The sequence below is a fragment of the Drosophila arizonae genome, chromosome 3, assembly GCF_054131065.1.
Source record: "Drosophila arizonae isolate 15081-1271.41 chromosome 3, UAZ_ARI_1.0, whole genome shotgun sequence".
NCBI lineage: Eukaryota > Metazoa > Arthropoda > Insecta > Diptera > Drosophilidae > Drosophila > Drosophila arizonae.
The window spans coordinates 12,153,520-12,177,493 of record NC_142923.1 but is presented as its reverse complement, the minus strand read 5'-3'; the positions used below and the strand labels follow the sequence as shown (position 1 = coordinate 12,177,493).

The 23,974-nt window shown below is 35.8% G+C and overlaps 3 protein-coding genes across 24 annotated transcripts in view; 1 reads left to right on the top strand and 2 right to left on the bottom strand.

Annotated features, from left to right (window-relative positions):
• Nucleotides 1-2,918: 2,918 nt before the first annotated feature.
• LOC108610517 (serine/threonine-protein kinase RIO3) lies at nucleotides 2,919-10,009 on the bottom strand. Its single transcript, XM_018002665.2, has 5 exons — nucleotides 9,697-10,009; nucleotides 8,889-9,633; nucleotides 6,922-8,824; nucleotides 3,195-5,917; nucleotides 2,919-3,076 (listed from the first exon to the last, which is right to left on the bottom strand). The coding sequence occupies exons 2-3, from the start codon at nucleotides 9,630-9,632 to the stop codon at nucleotides 7,712-7,714; spliced, it is 1,857 nt and encodes a 618-aa protein (XP_017858154.1). The 5' UTR covers nucleotide 9,633; nucleotides 9,697-10,009; the 3' UTR covers nucleotides 2,919-3,076; nucleotides 3,195-5,917; nucleotides 6,922-7,711.
• A 518-nt stretch (nucleotides 10,010-10,527) lies between these two features.
• Cf2 (Chorion factor 2) lies at nucleotides 10,528-16,234 on the top strand. Of its 8 annotated transcripts, none has more exons than XM_018002668.2 (5): nucleotides 10,528-10,741; nucleotides 11,959-13,294; nucleotides 13,446-13,693; nucleotides 14,263-14,441; nucleotides 15,736-16,234. In XM_018002668.2, exons 2-5 carry the CDS (start codon nucleotides 12,257-12,259, stop codon nucleotides 15,909-15,911), a joined length of 1,641 nt encoding a protein of 546 aa, XP_017858157.1. In that variant the 5' UTR covers nucleotides 10,528-10,741; nucleotides 11,959-12,256; the 3' UTR covers nucleotides 15,912-16,234. The 8 variants fall into 8 exon arrangements, with proteins under 8 accessions (XP_017858157.1, XP_017858155.1, XP_089322251.1 ...); XM_018002666.2 differs by having other exon boundaries at nucleotides 10,529-10,741; nucleotides 13,434-13,693; XM_089466125.1 differs by having other exon boundaries at nucleotides 10,530-10,741; nucleotides 12,284-13,294; nucleotides 13,434-13,693.
• Nucleotides 16,235-20,025: 3,791 nt separating this feature from the next.
• Nucleotides 20,026-23,974, bottom strand: part of smog (G-protein coupled receptor 158 smog) — a 32,474-nt gene continuing 28,525 nt past the window's right edge. For 9 of the 15 annotated variants that reach the window (XM_089466108.1, XM_089466107.1, XM_089466110.1 and 6 more), the window contains exons 12-15: nucleotides 22,429-22,610; nucleotides 22,251-22,362; nucleotides 21,814-21,834; nucleotides 20,026-21,340 (exon numbers count right to left, since the gene is read on the bottom strand). In XM_089466108.1, the coding sequence (XP_089322234.1) occupies nucleotides 21,128-21,340; nucleotides 21,814-21,834; nucleotides 22,251-22,362; nucleotides 22,429-22,610 (528 nt within the window). In that variant the 3' untranslated portion in view covers nucleotides 20,026-21,127. Of the gene's footprint in view, nucleotides 21,341-21,813; nucleotides 21,835-22,250; nucleotides 22,363-22,428; nucleotides 22,611-22,982; nucleotides 23,184-23,974 lie in introns of those variants that run through there. The other 6 variants (XM_018002650.2, XM_089466117.1, XM_089466116.1 and 3 more) reach the window with 6 other exon arrangements.

The following is a 23,974-nucleotide window of genomic DNA, read 5'->3' as shown; positions in this document are numbered from 1 at the left end:
TTATAATACTTGAATTAGTCGTTTATTATATGGGATGAGAAAAAGACGTTTTATTTAGGGCTTTCCCTTACAAATTTAGCTTACCTTTCAAGCTATAAGCAAATTAGGCACACAAAATTGCATTTCAAAAATCGTTCAATATATAACTAAATAAAATCTACTATAATTCATCTCTCACTATCATCAATCTTAATCTATTTTCGAATTCCGTTTCCAATTACGCAGTTTCGGAATACCGACAGAAAACCGCCACAAACTCGTGAGATCTAGGCCGAGCCAGGTAAATGTGTACAGTTCGGTTTAGCTCAAAGCCATATCATATTCCTAGGCTAAACCCCTCTATAATGCCGTTCGAAAACATCTGCTCAGTTGTGACTGCATGCACTCAACAATAACAACAAGAGGACTAGAAGACTTAAACTATTGGCCAGGTAGCCTGGCCTGATCGGTTCGAATTTTGTTTTTCGCAGTTCCGATCTTAACGGTAGCTACGCTCATTTGCCATGATTGGTTGTCAAAACATGGTCAAGGGCATCGCCTTCCACAAACCCGCATGTTGTTTTTAATACTCTATCTGAGGGTCTCATGTGCTTAATATCAATTATGTGTCTTTTAATGCAAGAGTAACCGAGTATATAAAGATCATAGGAGCAGGAACCTAATTTGATCATCAATTCCTAAGATTTTTGCATGTCTCGTAATTGCTAATCTGTATATGTTCCTAAGAATAAGTTCTTTAATACCTATTTAAATAAAGAAACAAACTTTTTTGATAAGTCTAAGCATTTTATCAAATCAAAGGTTCTTCTAAATTTTAAAACGAGTGTCTAGACTTTTATTCTGGAAAATTTACTTTCTCTAGTATCTTTACTACTCTATTCTTATCAATTCCAAGACAGCCTAATAAAATGTTTCTCAAAACTGAATGTTATCATTAATCATATTTACCAAATGCTAAACTAACCTCACACTAGTCAAAAACTATTTTCTATGAACAGTTAGTTCTATATAGCATCCTTATGTTCTGGTTTCTGTTCTCGTGAAGAGAATTCAATTTGCGACCTGTAAATCCCACCTGTTGTCACATTTGTTTTTGTGGCATTTGCTGTTTGCGTTATCTGCGAGACTTCGCACTTTGAAATGAAATCGCGAAATCGCTTTGGGGCAACTGCCTTGGTGATTCACCAGCCAAGACAACAACAACCCCGCCTCGTGCCCCGTGTCTCGTTCCTCGGCGATTCACGTGACGTTCAACTTGCGGGGGTATTTTTACTTTTTTACTTTTTTTGATAAAAACACGTTTTTATTTACATATTGCTTTAGTATTTGATTTGCTTTCAGACTTTTTCGCGCTATAATAAAGCACTTCAGTTAAATAAATTTGTTATGTCTGCTCATTAGCATACGGCCGTAAATTATTTGCAACAGTTTGAACTGGAACTCAAACCGAACCAAATTCAACAAATTCGTCAAATTTTTAAACTATTATTGTTGAACAATTTAACACATTTATGTACACATGTATGTCTGTATGGATCTACATATGTATGTATATGTATGCTAATTACAAAATTCCTGCAGCCATTTGCTTTTGGGGTGGCGCATCATCTTTTATCAGTTAGACTTATAAATTACATGAATCATGCTCCATACCAAAACTAACAGCAGACAGCGGCTCCATAATTAACAAGCGTCGCAGTCGCTGGCTCTGTCGGTGTCGCTGTCGCAGTCGCCGTTGCAGTTACAGTCGGCGTTGCTATCGCAGTCACCGTTGAAGTTGCAGCCGCCGCTGCAGTTGCAGTCGCCGTTGTCGCTGGCGTCGCAGCTCCATTTCGAGACAGCGCAAACAATTATGGCATAACTACAGTTTCTAAATATAGAGCTAAACGACAAACAGGCAGCACTCGTATTGTTCTACACAATTCTTAAGATTTGATATTTTTAACATATTTAAAATTAGCTTAATTTGTAAGTTTTTCGCCTGTAACCAAAATAGTTTTTATTTAATCAATACTTGATTTGAAGCATTTGTAGCTAAACACGAGAGGTTTTATTATAGATTTAAAACTTTAAACCCCTTTTTATTTGTTCTGAAAGAATTTTGTGAAAAAGCTTACTCTCTAAACTCAATCTTATAATTGAAGTAGCACATCAGCAGCACATATTAGCGAATGTCTACTGTACTTAACTGCCAACTAGACTAGAATGCTGCAACAAAACATGACAACAACAACAACAACAACAACAGTATCAACTACAAATACATTTCACTTTCATTTAAAAGGGGGGCTCGGATGGATATGGACATTGGGACTGGGGACGGTTTTAACTATAGAGAACGACTGCGACGCCGGCATGAAAAATGAAAATGATATGCCCATGTATGGAGGGCAGCAACAGGCGGCAGCAACAATAAATTAAGATTCTATTTTTGTAGCTAACTTGAATTACAACAATGTCGGGTGTTGCTGTTGCGGCTGCTGGTGGTGGTCAACTGGCCAACTGGCCGTGCAACAAGTTAGAGCTAAAATAGAAGCGAAGTGGACACATGCGGAATCTCAATCTGTGAAGCACACACATACACACATATGTACATACATGCACATGCACGCATGCATGCATATGCATGCAAAAGAACATGAAAATTAAAAATGCAAATAAATTGTTAACGATAAAAGCGCAAAATTCCACATGCACATGTGTGCGTGTATGCTGAGTGTGCGTAGCTGTGCTTGCTCAACGGTCAACAGCAACAGAAACAGCGGCGCTGACGTTGTTCGCCACTCGAGGAGGCCACTTCAGCAGTGCTGTCATAATTTTTCGAGCAAATAGAGCCAGATTGGCAAAAATAAGAAGCTAAAAGAAGCTAAATTCAAGAAAAAATAAGCCAAAATAAAAGCTGGGTTTAAAAAACACTATTTTCTTAATTAAATTCATTTATGATTATTCATTTGTTTTTAATTGTTTGATTCCTTCAACTATAGACAAGGAATCTCCACTTTCAAGAGAAATATTAAAATCAGGAACGTCGAAATCATCACTCCACTCTCAACAGAGACGTATTTAATAACGAGACCTAAAACCATTAACGTAGAAATTATAGATATATGTATATGCATATACATATATACAAATTATAAAGTATTCAATCTTTTAAAGAGAGATCAGGTGTTTAATAAATAATTGTTATTTACCGAGCCGCTTTGTCACTTGATTTGTCCAAAACCAAAATAAATTTAACGCTTCCAATCTTATTTCTAAGATCCTCCAGAAAATGAGGAGCCAACGAATGTTTAATTATACTGTACATTTAATACGGCGTAGTTTAAATCGCTAAACGCTCATGCTGTCGCATAATTTTTTTTTGGCGGAGAGTACCTAGGTTTTTGATGATGATGTGTGATTTGCCACATAGAGGAAATGTGCTGTTGGTTGTTGCTATGGTTTTTGTTGGAGTTTTCCCAAAATCAATTTTTCTTTCTGTGCCCATCCAATTCGTGCACGTTAGTGTTTTTTTGTTGACAAAGAAGACCTGTTGCTCATACCACGAAATGATTTCGATAGATTGTATGATATAAAATCATGTATCGATACTTGTATTCATGATTTTTAGTGTTGAGAAAGATAAAAAGCAAAATAAATCGTGAAAATTAAATAAAGCTAAAATAGAGCTAAATTAATTTTTTTAAAGCCAGAATTCCCGCAACCCGCCGTTTTCAAATTTTTCCCGCATTGGGACTTCAAATAAAGCCAGATTTGACGGGAAAAAAGCTAAAATGACACCCCTGCACTTCAGTCACGATTTCACATTGTTTGGTCAGCATTAAGCTGACTGAGCAGTCGCAGCGCAGCGCCATCAAGCGACGAGCCTCCTTCGCTGCGCAGTGCGTCAAGTGGCCATCACAAGCTAATGTGTATGCGTGTTTGTGAATGTATGGCACATTTCTTGTTGTCTCTTTTGTGGTCATACTGGGAGCAAGAAAGTTGAAACTGTTTTTCGGCAGCAAAGCTTTTGGCTAGGCAGAAAGAGATGCAGCTACGCGTGCAGAAGTTCCACTTTGAGTCTTCTCTCTTTTTTGGGTAAACTGCGCAGTCGCAGCTCTGCCATGAGACGAGCCTCCTTTGTGGTGCGCTCTCAAATGTGTGTGCGTGAAATGATGGTTTCTTGTGGATACACTCTAGAGAAAAAGTTAGGTAAGCTGAAAGAAATAAAGCTTAAGTGCCGGCGAATCGAGAGGAAGAGAAGAAGAGGTGATCTTTCTGCAACTTGCTTTTGCTATTTGCATTGAATCAGCACAAGGTGCAAGGGGTGCTTTGATTACATGTTTAAACATTTTATTTAATAGGTAACATTTCTGCTCAGCAACGGCATTTGCAAATATTTTATGCTCTATCCTTATGCCTTTCTTTACTATTATTGCGCCTGGCTATGCGCGTAAGTATGCTGTATACACTTAAGAAAAAATATTTGTTCAGTCGTGAGCTGCAAAGCTCTTCGCTCTGCGGACATTGGACACTAAGAGGTCGCGACAGCGAGGGTGACTTGATTACACGTTTGGGCACCTTAATTTTTTTCGACTACGTTTTATGGTTTTCTTATGGTCATTGCTACCAGCTTGTTACGCTTAATTAAGACAAATTTCATGCCTTAACTGTTATGGCAACTTTATGAGATTTTAGTGTTATAGTGAAGAGAATAGGTCAAAATAAATTGAAAAATAAAAATTAATACTATGCTAAAGGTTAAAATTATTTTTATTTTTTGCTAATGGATTGTTCTTAGCAAGAGTCAGTGTTAAACCTCTTAAGCGATTGCCTCATTGAGTTGGCCTCATGATGGACGCAAAATATTACTTTATTAATATTTTTTAGTTATTTATTCATTTAAATTGTTTTTCTTTGATAAAGCGATTTTTATCGCTGTTATTGCTCTGGTCCAGCTACAAAAATAATGTTATATTAATTATAATAGTTATCGTACAATTGTTGACTATATTCATAAATAATATTGGAGTATATTTATGAGATTTTTTTTTTTTTTTTTTTTTTTTTTTTTTGAACAGATCTTGTACAAATGAGAATATTTAATTTATTTTGTTTTTGTTTTTTTTTTTTTTTTTTTTTAAACATATTTTTCATTTAATTTAATTTTTTTACTATTGCCAAATTCTATATTTGCATATAAGATTTACGTGCATAAGTATATCATTTATATTTGACAAATACACATAGCTTACATATGTTCTGATCTGTCTATTTTTGTTACGTCTGAAATACGTGCGACTTGTTTGCAGTTTTTTTTTTTTTTTTTTGCTTTGTTTTGCGTCAACAGCAGCAGCCGGGCCCCCTAATGGGGCCTATCTAGTATATAAATAATATATGTACGCACATACATATACATGTATTTCACAATTTCAAAGAACTTGTTGTTGCTTGTTGTTGCCAACGTCAAAATAGAAATAAAAATTAAAAATAAATACATATATTAAAAACAATATAACTTATTTGAAACTGATCATTAAGCGAAACAACAAGAAGAAAAGGGAAGTTCGAGTCACAAACCACATTTAAAATCCATCCATATTATTCGCAGTTCGAGCGTCTGCTGATTGCTGAGAGTTCAATTTTGATTGATGTCTTGTTACAAAATAAAATTAACAATGTACATACATATATACATGTATGTCATAACAAAGAACGTCAACGTCATATGAAGAGAAGCGCTATAACCGAATGGCTAAACACCCTTTTGGAGTAGAGGTTGTACCAGACATTGAAGAAGAGTTCATCAAATAGTTAACTGTAGAAGTGTGAGGAATCTCGAATGTCTCGAATTTAAGTGATTCCAAAATCCATCTCAACTTGTAATACATATTTTCGATATTCAATAGGAATTTAAGAACTTCTTAAGTGATTACTAGATTGAGAAATGTGAAAATTAAAAAAAAAAAAAAAATTATGTACAAAGATAATCTAAAAGCTTCATAAAAATAAAAAGATTGTGCTTAAAATGATTTAAGGTAATTGAATCATAGCTAAACTATTCATAAACTAAATAATATAGTTTTGTTTGCATTCTATGAACCATATAACCCATATTACTAAATAGTTTCCAATAGTTATTTAATATAGTAATCTGATTCTCGTGCTTCCCAGAGAATATGCAATCAAATATAATGATTAAGTACTATTATATTACATAAAATTCGAATAGCATTTAACGCATTTCGAAAAATCAGGAAAACCAATTTATATACTATATACACATATATAGCTCGATTTACAGTTGACTGATCGTCAAGCTTATTACGTCTTTATAGAGTGTATGCAAAACGCATGTGAAGCATTTCCACTCGAATTGCACTCAGTAAAAATTCTAGATTTGTTTATTCGATGCCTATATAGTCTCTATATATGTATATTGTATTATATGTCTTACTCTAGTGATTGCTGACGTACCAAGCGCTCTATTTATTTTACTAAAGTCCAGCTCATTTCTACGTGGCTTTACTTTGAAATGCGAATAGGCTCAATAAATAAACGAGGAATACTCTAGAGAAATGCTTCACTCAGGTCTGGGATAATCTATATTTGACTGGTAGTCTCACTAGAAAATTGGCTGTACGGCAAATTAGAGTGGAAAGTCCATTTTCAAGTCAAATGTATAAAAACTCACAGCAGAGGAAAAGAGATTAAAAATATATAATTATACTATTGTGAACTATATTTCAGAACCTGATCAAAATTGTTTTACTCCTTGTCACATTTCGTACTATGCCTTAATTTAGAATAATTTTAAAGATTTTTACATAAAATTCTTAAATGTCAGATTTGATAGAAGTCCAAAGAAAAAAGTTTTCCAATATTTCTTTCCTGATAATGCCCCTAATCGCTTTTCAAAATATGTTCAATGTCACATACCTACCACAGGCTCCATATGCCCTGTTTGCCCAACCTTCGCAGGGTATAACAACTGCTGATCGTCACTTTGCATGCGGCAAACCACAGTTCAATGTTGCTGTTGCTGCTGATCCAATCGACTGCAATTCAAATGCGCATGGAAATGATTTAATCAATTGAATGATTTTTGCCTGGCAGGGAAATCGCTCAATTAATGGCGAAATGCGCAGCTCAAATGAGTTCAATTGCTTCCAATGGGCGTGTGGCAACAAGAGGGGGCGTGGCCGTGCAGCCATTAGACAACCCCCGGATGAGGATGTGCCGCGTGTGCCACTTGCCGCCAAGAGTTTCAACAGTTTTGCATTAATTAATTAACAACAATTTGCATTCAAGTTCAAAGCCATTAAGATAAAGTAAACAAACAAACCTATATACCCTATATATGGTATATAAATATGTAGGGACATTGTTGCCTGTAGAACTATGTTTACTATGACCTTGAGTTTAAACAGTTGCTTAGGATATATTTAAACAAAAACCTACACAATTTGCTAATTTAAGGAGCAAAGCAAAAGAAATTTTGTTTTTATGTTCAATATATAGGGAAACTCTTGTCGTTCTGTCGCTTAATATGACCTTGTAGGTTTCGAGCTCAAACTTAACATCTATTTCAATATTGCTTAAGAAAAAATAATAAAAACTTAAAACAATATCTAGATTCCATATCGAGCTGCACAGTAAAGTAAATTCATTTTCGGTTGTTGCTTGAATTTTATAAATTCAAATCAAGTACCAACACGCATGACATATTTCAAGGACATTTGGCAGTGTTGTTGGCGTTGTCAGTGTCGTTGCTTAGCTTCGTTTCGCTTTGATCAATGGACTCCTCTACCTCCTCCTTCGCCTCCTGGTCCCGTTCTGCCTCTGTGTGTCGCATTTGTCGCTCCAGCAATGACTTTTCCCAGGCCAGCTCGAAGGGATATTCGAGCGGCTTCAGCTCATCGGGGCATTCCATTTGATTGGGCACCGTTGCCTGATTGATGGAGGCGCCACGCGTATGAATGCGTTCCAGCATGGCCGCATTATGTGTTTCCGCATTCAGCGCGGTAATAAACTCGAACAGCTGCTCCTTGGTGTAGATGTTGGGCAGGCCGCGGCGCTCGAAGAAGCTGATAATGTTGTCGCAGTCACGCATCAGAAACTCTAAGCCGCTGGGATGCTCCGGTTCGACGCTCTGGGCCACATCGATGAACCAGCACTTGCCCTCGTACCACAGTATATTGTATTCACTGAGATCGGCATGCACCAGCTTCGCCTCATTGTACAGCTTATGCATTGCCGCCACGATTTCCTCGTAGGCGCAGCTTAGCTCAGCGGCGCTCAGACGTGCATCTTTCAGCTTGGGCGCGGCATTGTGATTGTCTCCGATGAAGCGCATGACCAGGACATGTTTCTTCAGCACCACCACATCGGGCACATTCAGGCCAATGCTCTGCATGCGCATCAGATTGTGCATTTCCTTCTCCGCCCACATGTTAATGATGACGCGATGATTCTGCTTGCTGAAGCGATCCTTGAAGCGATAGTCGTCCTTGATATAGCGATCGCGTTGCTTGAACTCATTCAGCGTGGTTTTGAACACCTTGATGGCACATTCCTTGGGCAGCAGTTCAGCTGGCATCAGCACTCCATTGCCATGGCCGTGCTCGTTGGTGCCTGTGTAGCTGGCATCAGAGTTGGCATGCAGAATAACTGCCTCCTTGCCGGTGGATATGATGCCATTGATTTGCTCCAATATCTGATTGTTTATTAACTTGTAGAGCAGCAGACGTGTGGCTGCATCCACGCCCATTTCAGCTGTGGCTACCTTTTCTTTGCGATCCGCACGACCACGACGCGAATAAGCTTTCAGCTGATTGAAGACCTGTTAATGGATTTGGATTTAATACAGTCAAATATATATAAATATAGAAGAGAGTTATATCTACTTTATTGGATAGCTTCATGTCGAAGCAGGCGCCATCGCCCGTGGGAAACTCCGGCGGAAAGGACATCACTCGCTGTGCATTGCGCACACCGCAAAGCTGTGGATCGTGTTTGGTTATCATTTCGCCCTCTTTATCCAGTTTAAAGCCACACTTTGGTATGGCCTCTAGCATCTTTTCGTTCGTCTCAAAGCAATCCCAGTCCTGCTTTAGGTACGCCAACTCATCGTCCTCCTCGTCTGCGCCCGCTTCTGTATCGTGCAGAAATTCAGCATCTCCACTGCGCAGAAACTTATTGAGCGTCACCGTGACCTTGGATTGTTTATTCTGCTGCCGTTCGATGCGTCGCAGCTCCTCGTTGTACTCGTGATCGAACTGAGACTGCAACATCTGAGCTATGACAGCATCCGACTCGGCTTCATCTTCCAGCAGGCTCAAAAGGCTCGCCGGTAACGGTTCGGTCTGCTCTTTACCCTCGTCATTGAGGAGCATCGAATAATTCTCCCATTCGCCTGCATCGCTGAGCGTCGGTTTCTGGCTGGCTTTAGCAGATGTGCTGGCTACATTTGAGTAACTCTCAATATTTGTGGGCGTGGCAGTGGGAAGTGTCTCGTTTTGTTGCCGCCTCTTTTGCTGTTGCTTCAGCTCCTGGTCGTGCAGCCGATGCGCATACTGTTCGGACATAATGTCCGCCAAGTTGATTGTCTGCACGGGCTCATTGCTAACCTTGGACCAAGGCGACGACATTCTATTGAACATACAAATCGAATATTATTATGTACAAGTCACAGGAATTTTGAAAAATACAAACTTTTTCTCAGGTTTGTTCGACTTTTATCCTTGGTCCCTTGTTTACTTTTACTGAATTACAATCTGACCAAGTTGCCTGCTAGGCCTTTTTGTTTTATTTTATTGACAAATCTATTGAAATTCTCTTCAATCACTTTTGTTTCCAACTTTTCAACTTTTTTGTTTTTCTATATTGTGAAATTAGAAGCACATTACACTGTTAAAAGACACAGTAGGTTGCGCAAAGAGCAGTCACGTTACTTTTAATGTTAACTAACAGCACTCTTGTGACGTCACATTATCAGATTTTCCTATGTTGTCCAGGCTGAAGTTTGGCGGCACTTCAGCACAGATCGGCTAAGTGGTCGAAAACAACCAAAATTAAGTATATATAAGGAAATTTCAATAGCTTAAAATTTCAATAACTTAAAAATGGCTAATCATTAACTTTATTATATTAGGTGAGGAGCATGGCAGAAGCCATTTATAAGGTGCGCTTACAAAATGTTGGCATTTGTGTTCGAGATGAGAACGTTCTTATTATAACTAACAACTAAGACTTTTGTAAACTTAATGGTCCTCCTATATAATTAAACTAATGCATCTGTTGCTATTGTGGAAAAATTTAGTATGCAGTGAAATTACTGTATGTGGTTACTTTGTATTAATGTTATTTTCAATCAATACTCAAATTAATATTATTTATCTATATATTATATCAGCGACTATATAGTATGTATATGAAACTTGTAGACCTGACGTCATAAATCAATGTGCTCACCACGGTTATTGCTGTTTAGAAGTTTATCTTAACTGTCTGGCAGCACAGTCACAAATATCGATATGTAATCGATGTCGGAATTGCAGTACAAAGTGAAATACGCAAAAGTATCGATGTCTTCGATACTTTTTGTTGTACTTGTACATTTTTCGCCAAAAATAATAATAAAAGTGAAAAGTTAATGTATTTTTGTTGTACAAATACAAAGAAAATGTTGTTGAATTGATTGGCAAATTCGCCATAAAACGGCCGTTATAAAATATAAGTGCAATACGTGGAAACGCTGGTAAGGGCTTGGAATAAAAACGCGTAGCAAACGCAGCACAAAAAAAGAAAAAAATCAAAATAGAATTCCGAATTTAGAATATGACAGTGACGGACCGAAAAAATTTTCGATTTGAACGCATTGCCTGTCCCCATACGTGTGTGTGTGTGTTTGACTATGTACATGTGTCTGTGTCTTTGTGTGTGTGTCGAGGGGGGAGACTTGGGGGTCAAACTTGGGGGAACACAACTAGAAGCAGCGAAACAGAAGCACAGAGATCGGTAGAAGCAGCAGAAGCAGCCGCCGCAGCAGCGACAGCGCCAACTGATTTCCGATTTCGTTTCGTTTTGCGCGCGAGGCGAGAGTCGCCGCCGTGACAGTCGTCGCTACCGCTGCCGCTGCCCCCAACACCACCACCACCGCCTCCGCCGTCACTAGCCTCGTCAAATTTCTGATTTTCTGTGCTAATTTACGCTTAATTTGCGCCGCCTTTGCTATTTGCTCTCTTCTAAGTGTGTGTTTGTGTGTTTTCTACTATTATTATGCCTTTTTTGCTTCACACTTGCTGCAACAGGACAGCCCGCTTTTTTTCCATTCTTCTTGCTTGTGTGTGTGAGCGTGAGCGCAGCTACAGGCACAGCTTTCATTATCTCGCCGTACCGCAGCTTTCTTCGCCTCGCTTGGCGAAATACATACTTATTTTTTACGCACGTAGCCGCTAAGTGCATGAAAAAGGAAGTAAGCTTTGCATGCCATTGCTATATGTATTGAAAAGTCGTATACCCGGCCGAGTAAGATTTTTGAAATCTTTGAAAATCAACTCGCATAATATTAAATAAAAATATCTGAGTTTAGGTTATGTTGTTTTTGAAATGTTACTTGAATATTATTCCAATCTTCCAGTATTTAATAATTTTTAGATTTGGACTTTGAAAATTTTTATTAGTCTATATTGAAATTAAATTGATTAAATTTGATTAAAAATTGATTTTAATGACGATTGATTTCAGTATAGTTTTCGACTTTAGTATATATTTATTTGACAGAAATCAGTTTTCAAAAAGATCATATTTAACCGAATTTTTAAATGTTATTTTTTGCACATCATAAAGAACAGATAGAATTCTATTCAAAGCAAAACCAATAATGTAATGATTTCTTAAATAGAGTTTTATATATAGTCATGACTTCAAAGAATTGTAACTGAAATTAATCATTACTCGGATGTTTCTTCTCAGGTATTGCTAGCATGTTGAGCATGTAAACATGTAACACAGAAGAAACATTTGAATGCGAATTTTCTTGGTTGGGCTACGCTTAACGAACTAATTAATATGAAATGCTGAGTTTTTGCCTGAAAAATGCATCATTACAGAACTGGTGCCGCAGGAAATACACGCGCATACCTAAGCCGCTTACTAAACTAAACTAAAAGCAAAAAAAAAAAAAAAAAGAGTAAAAAAACTACTCAGCAATTATATTAAGCCTGCCTGACTGCTTGTCTGCCTGCCTGACTGCCCCAGCTTGAAGAGAGAAATGTTAAAGTCTAGCACAAACCCACAGGAATTGCGTCTGCCACGTCCCGAGGAACACCATCAGCCGCATCAGCACACGCAGCAGGGACAGCCGACGCATCAAGTTGCCGCCGTGATAGCCAACAATATAACGTCTGCAGCAGCCGCAGCCGCCGCCGCAGCAGCAGCCGCAGCAGCAGCAGCAGGAGGAGGATCAGCAGTAGTCCCCACCAGCCACAGCATGGACACGCTTAAGACAACATTTCTTCCCAATCTCAGCATGGATCCGAATGTGATTAGTCCGCACTACTGCCCCATGTGCCATCAGCAGTTCGAGCGCATCCAGCATGCGGCCGAGCATATGCAGCTCTGTCATGGCATCTCACTCAATGCCCAGAGCGCTCTCATCGAACAGCAGCAGCAGCAGCATCAACAACAGCAGCAGCAACAACAACAGCAGCAGCAGCAACTGAAGCCGCTTAGCTATGCGTGTCCCAACTGTGATGATAAGTTTGCTAGTGCGCTGGAGGTGGATGAGCACCATCGGCTGACGCATCAGACGGCATTTTTAGCGCGCTGCATTGTGTGTAGCGTTTATGGTGTCAATTCTGTGACTCAGAATCCCAACGAATATAAATGCTCGCACTGTGGCAACGTGTTCAATGCGGCGATGTTGGCAACTGGACAGCAGGCGTTTATGGATCATCAGGAGGCACCGGTGACGCCGGATGAAATGCCAGCTATAGCGCCACGTGATATGAGACTGACGCCCGAAGAGCAGCAGCACCAGCAGCAACAACAACAGCAGCAGCAACAACAACAGCAGCAGCAACAACAACAGCAGCAACAACAACAACAGCAGCAAGTGCAACACCATCAGCAGGATCACCATCACCAGCAACTCGAACAACAGCAACAGCAGCAGGAGCAACAGCGACAACGTGAACTCCAGGAGCAACAGCATCAGGAGGACCTGAACGATCCGTCAACGCAGAAAGTGCCGCCCCTAACAGTGAAACTGCTAAAGAACGGCACTGGAGCAACAGTAGCACATCCGCAGGTACGATTTGCTCATGGTATACCATTGCTATCAGTATTATATTAGCTCGTTTATTGTACTGTATCTGCTAGTCTCTTGTGACTTTAGTATATAAGTCTAAGATGTCCATTTTAAATACATCTACTTCACTTGATTGCAGGTCATCATTAAGGAGGAACCACTTAGTTTGAGCGATAGCGGCGATGTGGTCAATTCAGTGCCTGTCTATGCCATACAAGCGAATCCTGGTGTCCAGCCGGCGGGCACAACTGGCGCCGCCACCAGTGTCCTGGTCAGCACGCAATCTGTGCCCGCGGATCTGGCGCACAAGATCCGGCACAAATGTCCCGATTGCCCCAAAACATTTAAGACGCCCGGCACGCTGAACATGCACCGCAAAATACACACGGGCGAAGCAGAGTAAATTCCACATTTATACGCTAATCTATTGAAAGAAATCGACAACACAAAGATGTAGATGCTGCAAACAGACTCTCGCAGCAGCAATGAAAATCGAGAGCGAGCGCAGAGCAGAGATATTGATTCGAATTCTTGATTATTTGCTCAGCTCAGCTCAGATCTTGAGCTCAAATGTTGAACGGTTGTTGGCAGCATCTCGCTTGATATTATTGTTTAACCAATTTACCATTTATTTACTATATATATATACATATATATTTTTGTTTGTTTTCCTTAAGATCAGTCCCGAGGCTGAGCGCATGGGCGCGTTCTTCAAGTGCCATGGGACGTGGCCCATGCGCTTCAAACGTTGTTATTGTGTTTTCTCTGTATATATATATTTCTCTCTCTCTCTCTCTTTCTCTTTGTTTAAGTGTCCAATGAAATATTATTCAGATAATGAATGTTACTAATCAAATTATTCTCATCTTTTTCTCTCTCTTGTTCTTTTTTCTGTTTTTTTTTTTACCCTGCACTGCAAATACTCTAAATATATTGTAAAAAAAAAAAAAAAAAAAAAAAAAAAACAGCGCCACGCCCAAAGAACGCCCCTACACGTGCTCCTACTGCGGCAAGTCCTTCACTCAATCGAATACACTAAAACAGCACACTCGCATACATACAGGTGAGAAACCATTTAGATGTGGCTTTTGTGGCAGGGCGTTCACTGTTAAGGATTACCTGAACAAACATTTAACGACTCACACGGGTGAGAAGCAATATATTTTCAAATCAAATCAATTCAGTCAGTCAATCAATCAATCAATCGACTCTCAAATCAACTCAGTCAATCAATCAATCAATCTCAACTCAACTCAACTCAACTCAACTCGACTCGTTCAAAGTGCAAATACACCAATACCAAAAAAAAAAAAAAGTACAAAATTAAATAAAAACAAATTTCAATAAAAAAAATATACTTAAATAAAAAGTAAAGTCTTATGCAAATTACCTTCATATCCATTTGTCATACCAAATACTCAATATTCAATATATACTCAGTACTCGATACTTTCTCGCTCTCGCTCACAAACACAAGCAGACACGTACACACACAATCACACGCATACACACACACACACAGTGACGCCGAAGAGCATGGCAAAGCGTAGACCTCACAGAGTCCACATGATCCACAAAAAGTACAGTTGCGATCGGTTGGCGCTAAAGTTGTGCAGTCATAAATTGTTTGAAGAAATTTGATAAAACCCGGTTCGCATTTGCCATAATCTTCGATTAGTCAGCGCACAAATGCAAAATTTCAAAATTTGAAATAATAAATAAAAGTACAAAAATACGAAGCTTTAGCTACTTGCAGCAGAATTAGAAATTATGTTTGTGTGAAAGGTATAAAATTAAACAGATCATTAAATGTAATAATGCAATTAATATAAAGCTTTGAGAGTTGGAGATGTTCTATATATTCTATACAAAAGTTATATAAATCTAAAGTAAAACTTAATCTATTCGACTATTTTATGTTTATAGATCTGCCCACATGAAATCATATAAGATGATAGCTTTTATACCATTCTATACATACATAGTATTAAGTTCTTCTGCAAGTACATAATGAATAACCAAATGATAAAAAGCGAGTATAAGTAATACCAGAATAATTCCAAAAACAACGTATCGCCCCGCCTCATCTCATTACGTAATAATATGTCTTTATAAAATGCATTTTAACACACAAATCCAACAACAAAATATATATATTATATACACAACATAAACCATGCTTAACTATATATATATATATATATATATATATATATATTAGTTTGATGATTACGTGCAAATCAATATACATGTATATATATCTATATAATATATATTATATATATTTTCTCTGTACCAAAATCTATCAAACGAAACGAAAGTTTTTGTTGGAACTGCACGGCATCAAAAAAACCAAAAAACAAAAGAAAGGCATAAAAGTGTGCGGTGCAGCCGTTTGATAAATGCTAATCCATAGAATTGTGTATTGTTCGTAATTGCAGGTGAAAAACCATTTCATTGTGGCTACTGTGAGAAGTCCTTCAGCGTGAAGGACTATCTCACGAAACACATACGCACACACACCGGCGAAAAGCCGTACACCTGTCCGTACTGTGACAAGCGATTCACGCAACGCAGCGCACTCACCGTGCACACGACAAAGCTGCATCCGCTCTAGGATAGGCCCAGCGGTGGCCGGACCATAGTTGACCCAAAGAAACCCACACAACATGAGAATGTGGCCTAAAACATAAAAGCAAAAAGATAAAAGTAACTGAAACTGAAACGAACTGGATTGCGACGATTTTACAATTGGAGCAAGTGGAGCAACTGTAATGAAAGACCTTTCTAAAGACGACAACAATGATGGGGCGGATAGATGGATGTACGGATGGATGGATCACAAGCAACCAACGACTGGCAAATCTTCGAAGTGCTGCTAGACTCTAAATTAGAATTTTTACTATCAAACCGGAAAAAAAAACAAAAAAAAAAAAATAATACTTATAGTTAAAATTGTACTACAATGGCGTTTTCTATTGTTAAGTTCATTCAAACCGATATTTGATTTTCCTTTTATTTTTATATGATATATATATTTATATATATAAACTTTGTCATGTCATGTCTTATAAGTCATAATTTTGTTATTCTCTGAGATTTTAAAGCATATTATTTTGTATCGTATTTGTTAATCCTCTTTTATAGCGCACACTCACACCTGCGCACTCACACACCCCCAAACCTACACCTACAATTACACCTATATCTAGATCCGCATATATTATTTATACATTATTAAGTGAAGTATATATTTTTCTATCAAATATTCTTATATTCTTTAAACTTGTTTCAAGCTAAAACTCATATTGACGATATTTTTACCTACGCGCAAAACTTAAATTAATTTGTTTTATAAACATTTTGCACACTTAATTCGAAAAAAAAGAAGAAAAAACGAAAAAAAAAACAACAACAACTCTCAAGTTATTTATTCTCATACTTGAAAAATATGATAAATTTTTCAAAATTTTTACTCAAAAAATCCTTAGATAAAAAGGAATGAAAAGAAACGCTTTTTGCTTCATTTGCATACGAGCAGGATCTCGTTTGTTTGGCTTTAAAATTATTTACGAATTATAAATTATGAAAATTGTTTATAAACTAATTAAAATTACAATTAATATTGCTTAGTGATTTAATTAATATTGTTTGTTTTCTACTTTTTTCTTTTCTTTTTTAAAAATCAATTTATCTGCTTAACTGGTTTTGTACATTCTAAATGATAACCCGATTTGTTTGTTATAAATTATTTAAGTTCTTTTTAAGCGCATTTTAAAACGCAAGACAAAAAGTATTTAAGAGCAAATTTTATATAGAACGAAAATGAAATCTATGCAAAACGCAACACAGCTTTACGCGCCAAACTAGTTTAAAAAACAGAAACAAAAACAATATATATATATATATATCTATTAACAATTTTTGATAAACTAAGCTTTTAAAAAAACAAAACACAAGTAAACACAAGTCGTAACGTAACAAGCTTATATACATATATAAACAAATATATATATAATAATTGTTTTTGTAATATATGATAATAATTAATAGTTTTTTGAACAACATTTAAAAGATTTTTAATCAATTAATTTACTTGCAAGTTGTATGTACTAAAAACTAATTACTAATTTAACTAAACTGTAGCAAATGGAAAACATAAAAACAAAAAGCAACCAAAACCAATTGTAAATTTTTACAAAGCAGATATAGTGTTATATAAATGTATAATGTACATCTAATATTACAACTATATACTATTATTAATACACTCAAATAAAAAGTCTACCTACACACACTCACACACACACATATAGGCACAGCAACAAAAACAAATGCGCAGCGCATGTAAAACCAAAATAAATTGTAAGTAATTAACTAATTATTGTAATTTTTATTTAAGTTTTAATAAACCAAGTTGACGATCAAAAGCAACCAAAAAACAAAACCAAACGCAAAGCTCGCTTCTCTCAAAAACAAAGAAAATAGAAAACAAAAGAAAAATAAATAGAAATAATAAAAGCAAAAGTGAGAAACGAAAAGAAAAATATCGATACGTACTAAATGCAAATAATAACTGCTAGATCCTAACTAAGTAAAACTAACTAATTAACTAACTACCAAATGATGGCGAACAAAGCAAGCAAAGTGAGTAAATAGTCTTAAAAACTGTAATTAAAGTTATAATTAAATTTAAATTAAATTAATTCATAATTTGTATGTAATTTGCAATCTAACAAAACGAAAAACTGAAGAAGACAAATGAGAAAAAAACAAATTCTTGAGATCATGTTCAAGCAATATTTCAATTAAATTTTAAAAATAAGGAAATGAATTGAAGAGATCTATATATATAGTATACTATAAACGAATAAAGGTCCGAATTGTAGAAATATTATAAGAGCAGCGTTTGTATCAGATTGTCTTTGCATATGTTTATTGACTGGGTTTTATATATAGGAATGTACTTACGTTGAAGCTAGTTTCGATAGGAGCGATGATAATAGATGATATTTCTCAAGTATGATTAGATTTTAGTATAGTTCTCAATACTCTTTGAAGCCATTCAAGTTTTCTTCTTCAAGTTGTACTAAGAATATGTACAAAGTATAACAGTATAACAAAGTAAAAGCGAAAAGGCTAGTAAAAGTAACACTAGCTCAGCCTAGCTCTATCATAAGTTATGTATGTACCTTATTGTACAGATACATCTTATATATATTATATATTTGCTGGTATAATACCTTTTTGTATATGCTATGTCTACTGCTGTATATCATCTAGTATACGAGTACTATAGGTCTCCTAGTTTTTATCATATAGTAAATAACTAGTTGTACGGCAGATTTTGTATGACCTTTTAGCCATATGTATGGTGCAGATTAGCAAATAGCCTTCTCTTTAAAATATCCAAATATATATCAGATCCTGTCAGTTTGTCACATATGTCTTATATATAGCTCGCACAGAAGAAATCACTTAAAAAGGAACTTCTCTACGAGTAGCACGAAAGTAACATTTATGCAATTGTTTCCTTTTCGACTCTTTCAACTTTCTCCCTCATCGATTTCTAAATAAAATACACATTTTAAATATTTGATTTAATCATTATTTATATTTATTAGTATCATTTTTTGTTGTCGCTCTTTTGGTTTTTGTAATTTGCTTGTTTTGCTTTTCTGTTGTAATTCACTTTTTGAAATTAATTTGCGTTACAATTTCTTTTTGTTAGGTTTCATTTTTCCTTAGCCCTGCCCTTGCCTTAAACGGGAATACATGTAGACAAAGGATTACAATTTGTAATTATCGCGTGATTGGGGATTTTTTTTCTCTGCTTCTTCTTTTATTACATTTAATTACAATGAACGAATATTATGAACACTATCACACTTGCAAAATGTTTTTTTGTTTTTGAATTTTTGAGAAATTTTCGTTTGCAATGAGCAACTAAATTTTAGTATGCCATCTATTTATGTATTTTTTTATTTTAATTGTTATTATGTCATATTTCATATATTTGTTATTTATATTTCTTAAATTGGTTTGTTATTGTAATGCTGATACACACACATACATTATTTTCAATTACATACATTCCTATATAATTTATATATTTATGTATATATGCCATTTAGTTCAATATATCAATATTTTATACACATACCTCTTTGATCAAACGCAATCAAAAAGAGTTTTTTTATTTTTATTTTTTAAATGCTCAACTTGTTGCATGCATGTTTTTCTGTGTGTGTGTCTGTGTTTGTTTTTAACTAGTTTTCAAATATTTTTCCAATCTTTTAGGCTTATATATATATACATATATACCTCATGTAAATGCCTATGTATGTTTTCAGATGGATTTTGTAATCTTTTTCTTTGTTCTCATTTATTTGGACTTATCTATTCTGAATTATTTTGCATTTAAATGTCTTATGTGGCTATCGGAGTTATACAATTTCAAAATACATTTCAAATGTATTCCGTTATTTTATTTATTAAAAATTATAGTTGGTTGAAACAAAATTTTATTAAAATCAAAAAAATTTTCATTTTGCACAAATGATTTTTCTTCTTATTTTTCTTTAACTACTAGACTATTATTAACATTCAGAACGATCGTTAAACCTGCCCCGCCCCCCATATTTTTAAACTGTAAAATTATACAACAATTTAATAATTTTTTTACCTTTTCAATTTTTTGTTCGCTCTGTCAGAAAGTTAACAAGTGCCTCGCTTTGATCGAGTTTTTTTGTTATTATTATTATTATTATTATTTTTTTTTAATTTCGCATACTTCAGATATGCACATAAATCATTAACCATATGCATATATATGTATATGCATGTATTGGTATAGTATATACAAATATTCGCTATACGCTGATTAGTTGCTGTGGTTTTACAATAAATCTTTCAGTATATTTTATATAATTATATAAAGTACATACATATTTTAAAGTCTAGGCGTCGATTGTGTAAGTAGTTAGTTAAAGGGGGAAGGACTGGATGGGGTGGAGGTTTGGGAATTTCAAGAATTTCTAGTATGTGTATAAGTAAGTATTGCCTATAAGCTCAAATTTACAACTGATTTACGACCATTAGGAATTGTCTTTTGAGTTTTTCATTAGATATTTGTATTGCGGTTGACAAATGATAGGTAAATTATGAAACATATATTTTCTTTAGTTACTTTCAAGGAACTCAGTTGAAATTATTTCAAATAATAGAGAGTAAAACAAGCAGTGTTAGAAAACTTATATTGCTGCAACAGTTTAACGTTTACCTACACAGGTGGGCTCTGTTTTTAACTCGTCTATTTCAATTTGATCATCTTCTTGCTCTTGTCACATTTGAATAAATGAAAAACAAACAAACAAACCACACGCACAAAAACAGCTCTTAAAAATTTATCAAAATTGTACAAAAATTCATTTTCACATTTTCTTTTGTTGTTATTCAACACTGCTCCATGGCACACTCTTCTTCGTCTTCTTTTTTTGTTAAAATAAAGTAATGTTTTTTATTGTTTGTATATATACGATTCTTAGTTTTTTCTTTAATATATTATATTTTTAATATATATTTTTTAACATTTGCTCATTCTCATTGCAAAAAATTAAAGTAATTTCTTTTATTGTTTGTGTTGTTGCGCTATTTGTTATAATGCTGCACCTAATTCTCAGTTACATACATTCACATATATATATAAATACTATATATACTATATACTATATATGTATGTGTATATAGCATTAATATATTCCTAGTTTTTGTTTTGTGTTTCTATCTTCCTTTGAGTTATTTACAAGAATTTGGGGGCGCATCGCTCAAGATTTACTTGGAGTGCGAGACAACGGAATGTGATACCATGGAATGGGATAGCATTGAATGCGATATGCCCGATATTTCGGCATAGGTATCTGTCGGTCCCTCGCCACTGCAAACTGAGTCCTCGGGCGTGCGTGATGGCTCCGCTTCGGTTATCTCAATATCCTGATGATGCTTATTGCTGCGATGTTTGGCACTTAAAGCCTGCGAAAGGTTTTTCTACATATTATATAGGGCAGTTTCTCGATTCAGCAATATAATTTTGTTGAGTGCATTTGTTAGTTCTTTTGTTGAATATATATTTATTTTATTTTATATTTAGTTTAGATACGAGTACTATGTATGAAGTGCTATTGGGTGTTCATGCATGTTGGGGGACACTGTAGACAGAGACTCAGAGGACACAAAGGTACAATCAGTTATTTCATTTTTTAGTGGGTTTTTTTTTGGTAGCTTAGGCCTGCATGCTCAGTGGTAGTTAAAGACTTAACGATATGTTACGTTGAGTTAGGCGCTATAGACAAACGTGCGCAATTCTATACTTTAATTAATTAATTTTTTTTTTAGGTTAGACACAACACATAGTTAGGTTATGTTTTAGATAGATTTTTCTTTAGGTTAACTTTACGTGTATTTAACAGTGAGAGAGACAGACAGAGAGAGAGAGAGAGAGAGAGACTGGCGTTGCTTACCTTATCTTTGCTGCCCTTTTTCTACATATAGTTTATTTTTTGGTTTTTGTTGGTGGGTTTGAGTTTTTGATTTGTTTGTTTCATTATATAATACAAGTCATGACAAGAACAATGATATATGTATAGATATTTCATATTAATATTCATATATATTGACACAGAAAGATTTTACAAGTGAAAATGGAGTTTAAGAGAGAGAGAGAGAGAGAAAAAGAGAAAAAGAGATATATAGATAGAAAGTGGGAGAGCTTGGGCTTTGATAGGGGGCTCGGGCTGGGAAAACTTGGTTTTTGCGTTTTAAAAACATCGAGACAACTTTTGGCTTTGCTTTGCAAGTAAGAGCTTTGTTCATTTCACTGGCTGGACTGGGCCTTGATGTAAATGTATTTTACAGTGAAGACGCTGACTTGACGGCCAGTTGATCTTCAGTCACTTACTTGCAATGAGAAGCGGCGGTGACCCGCTTTGCGACCGCCGCGCCTTTTGCTAATGTGCGGATTATCCTGGCGCAGTGTCTTGTTCTTCAGTATCTCCAGTTGTGTGTACAGTCTGCAGTCGGGCGGAACGGAATGGCAATCAAACGTGAACGTAATCGGAACTGTTAATGGCGCTCACCTTTTGAGTTCGGCACGTATATCCTCGGGACTCATTTCGGATATGGTCAGCTCACCAATGTCGGGATCGCCCAGGCACAGGCCCGCATAGCCGCCGCCCAAACGCTGGCCGGCATCGTGTGACGTACCCTTGAAAGCATCCACAGGTAAACGCATTGATAGATCATACGCAAGCGAACGAACCTGCAAGCTATGAAGATGCAACAAACACCGCAAACCACACACTCAGCGTACCGTACGGAAACGGAACGGAACGGAAATGAAAACGGAAACGGAAACCGAAACAAAAACGGAAAAGCTAACGCTTAACGTTTGAAACAGTTGAAACGGAAATGGTTAAGGAAACGGAAATTTTAACTGAACAGCAAGGGTTAACGTATAGAAAAACAGAATTTATAAATATTGAGAATTGGTAAAAGTATAGAAGAAGAAATTTTTAGTGCGATTCGTGTCAAATTGTGTATGGAATTTGTATGATTACACTCAGAGAAAATGTGTATAAAAATCCTGTAATTTTTAGTGCGAGTGGCTTGAAATAAAATATATACTGAGAAATTTAATTTGTAAACTTGATAGTTCTTTTAATGAAAGTTTAATAGAGTTTTTGTTCAACTTAAGTTAAGAGATTTGCTTTTCAGCTTTTCAGATTTTAAATTTTGAGGTAGTTTTTTTCTCTGAGCTTATGTATGGCTTATTAGTGTTCTTTTATAAATGTGTGTCTGTTGGGGCGTGGGCGTGGTTATGTCTCTTGTGGTGCTGGAAATGAGATAAACATAGGTCAAAATCTAAACATAAATAGCGACGAGACTAAACGTTATTTTGGACTTTGGCTAAGAGAACTACTTTAGGTTAGAGAGATAGACAGTGAGTAACATGGGTTAACAAAGAATTACAGATAGAGTCAGAGCGATAGAGAGAGAGAGCGCAAGTGAGAGACACAGAGTTATAGATTATAATGTGGAAGAAGAAGAGAATACTCTATAGCTTTGGTATACATGTTGGGTATTAAAGGAAACCGATTTTTGTCATTATATAATGGCTTAGCTGTTGTGTGTTAAGCAAATGCATGCACTCATACACACACGCACGCATGCAGCCATAGTGTTGGTTAACGTGTTAATTAAAGAAAAGCAAGTACAGTTGTGCGAACTTAAGAACTCGGGTGCAGTTAGAACGAAATAATACGCAACATGAGATGAAATCAAGAACTTCGATAAATACATACAGTAAACATTCGGGTACAAAAATGACACTTGCAGCAACTTCATAGCTTGACTAAAATTTATGAAAATGTTAGCTTAATACTAAAATTGTATTTTGTAACTCCAAAAATAAATAGAAACCATAATAAATTCAACTCGACAAATTATACTTTTTTTTTTTTTTTAATTTATGAAATTAATTTTGTATTTAGCAAAAAGCTTTTTTCGGCGTTTTCAAATTACAGTTTGATGTTTATTTTATTTATTTAAATTTTTTTTTTTTTACAAAAATCGTTTCCTCAACCAAATGTTTATACCAAATACAAGAACGAGTACGATTTACGA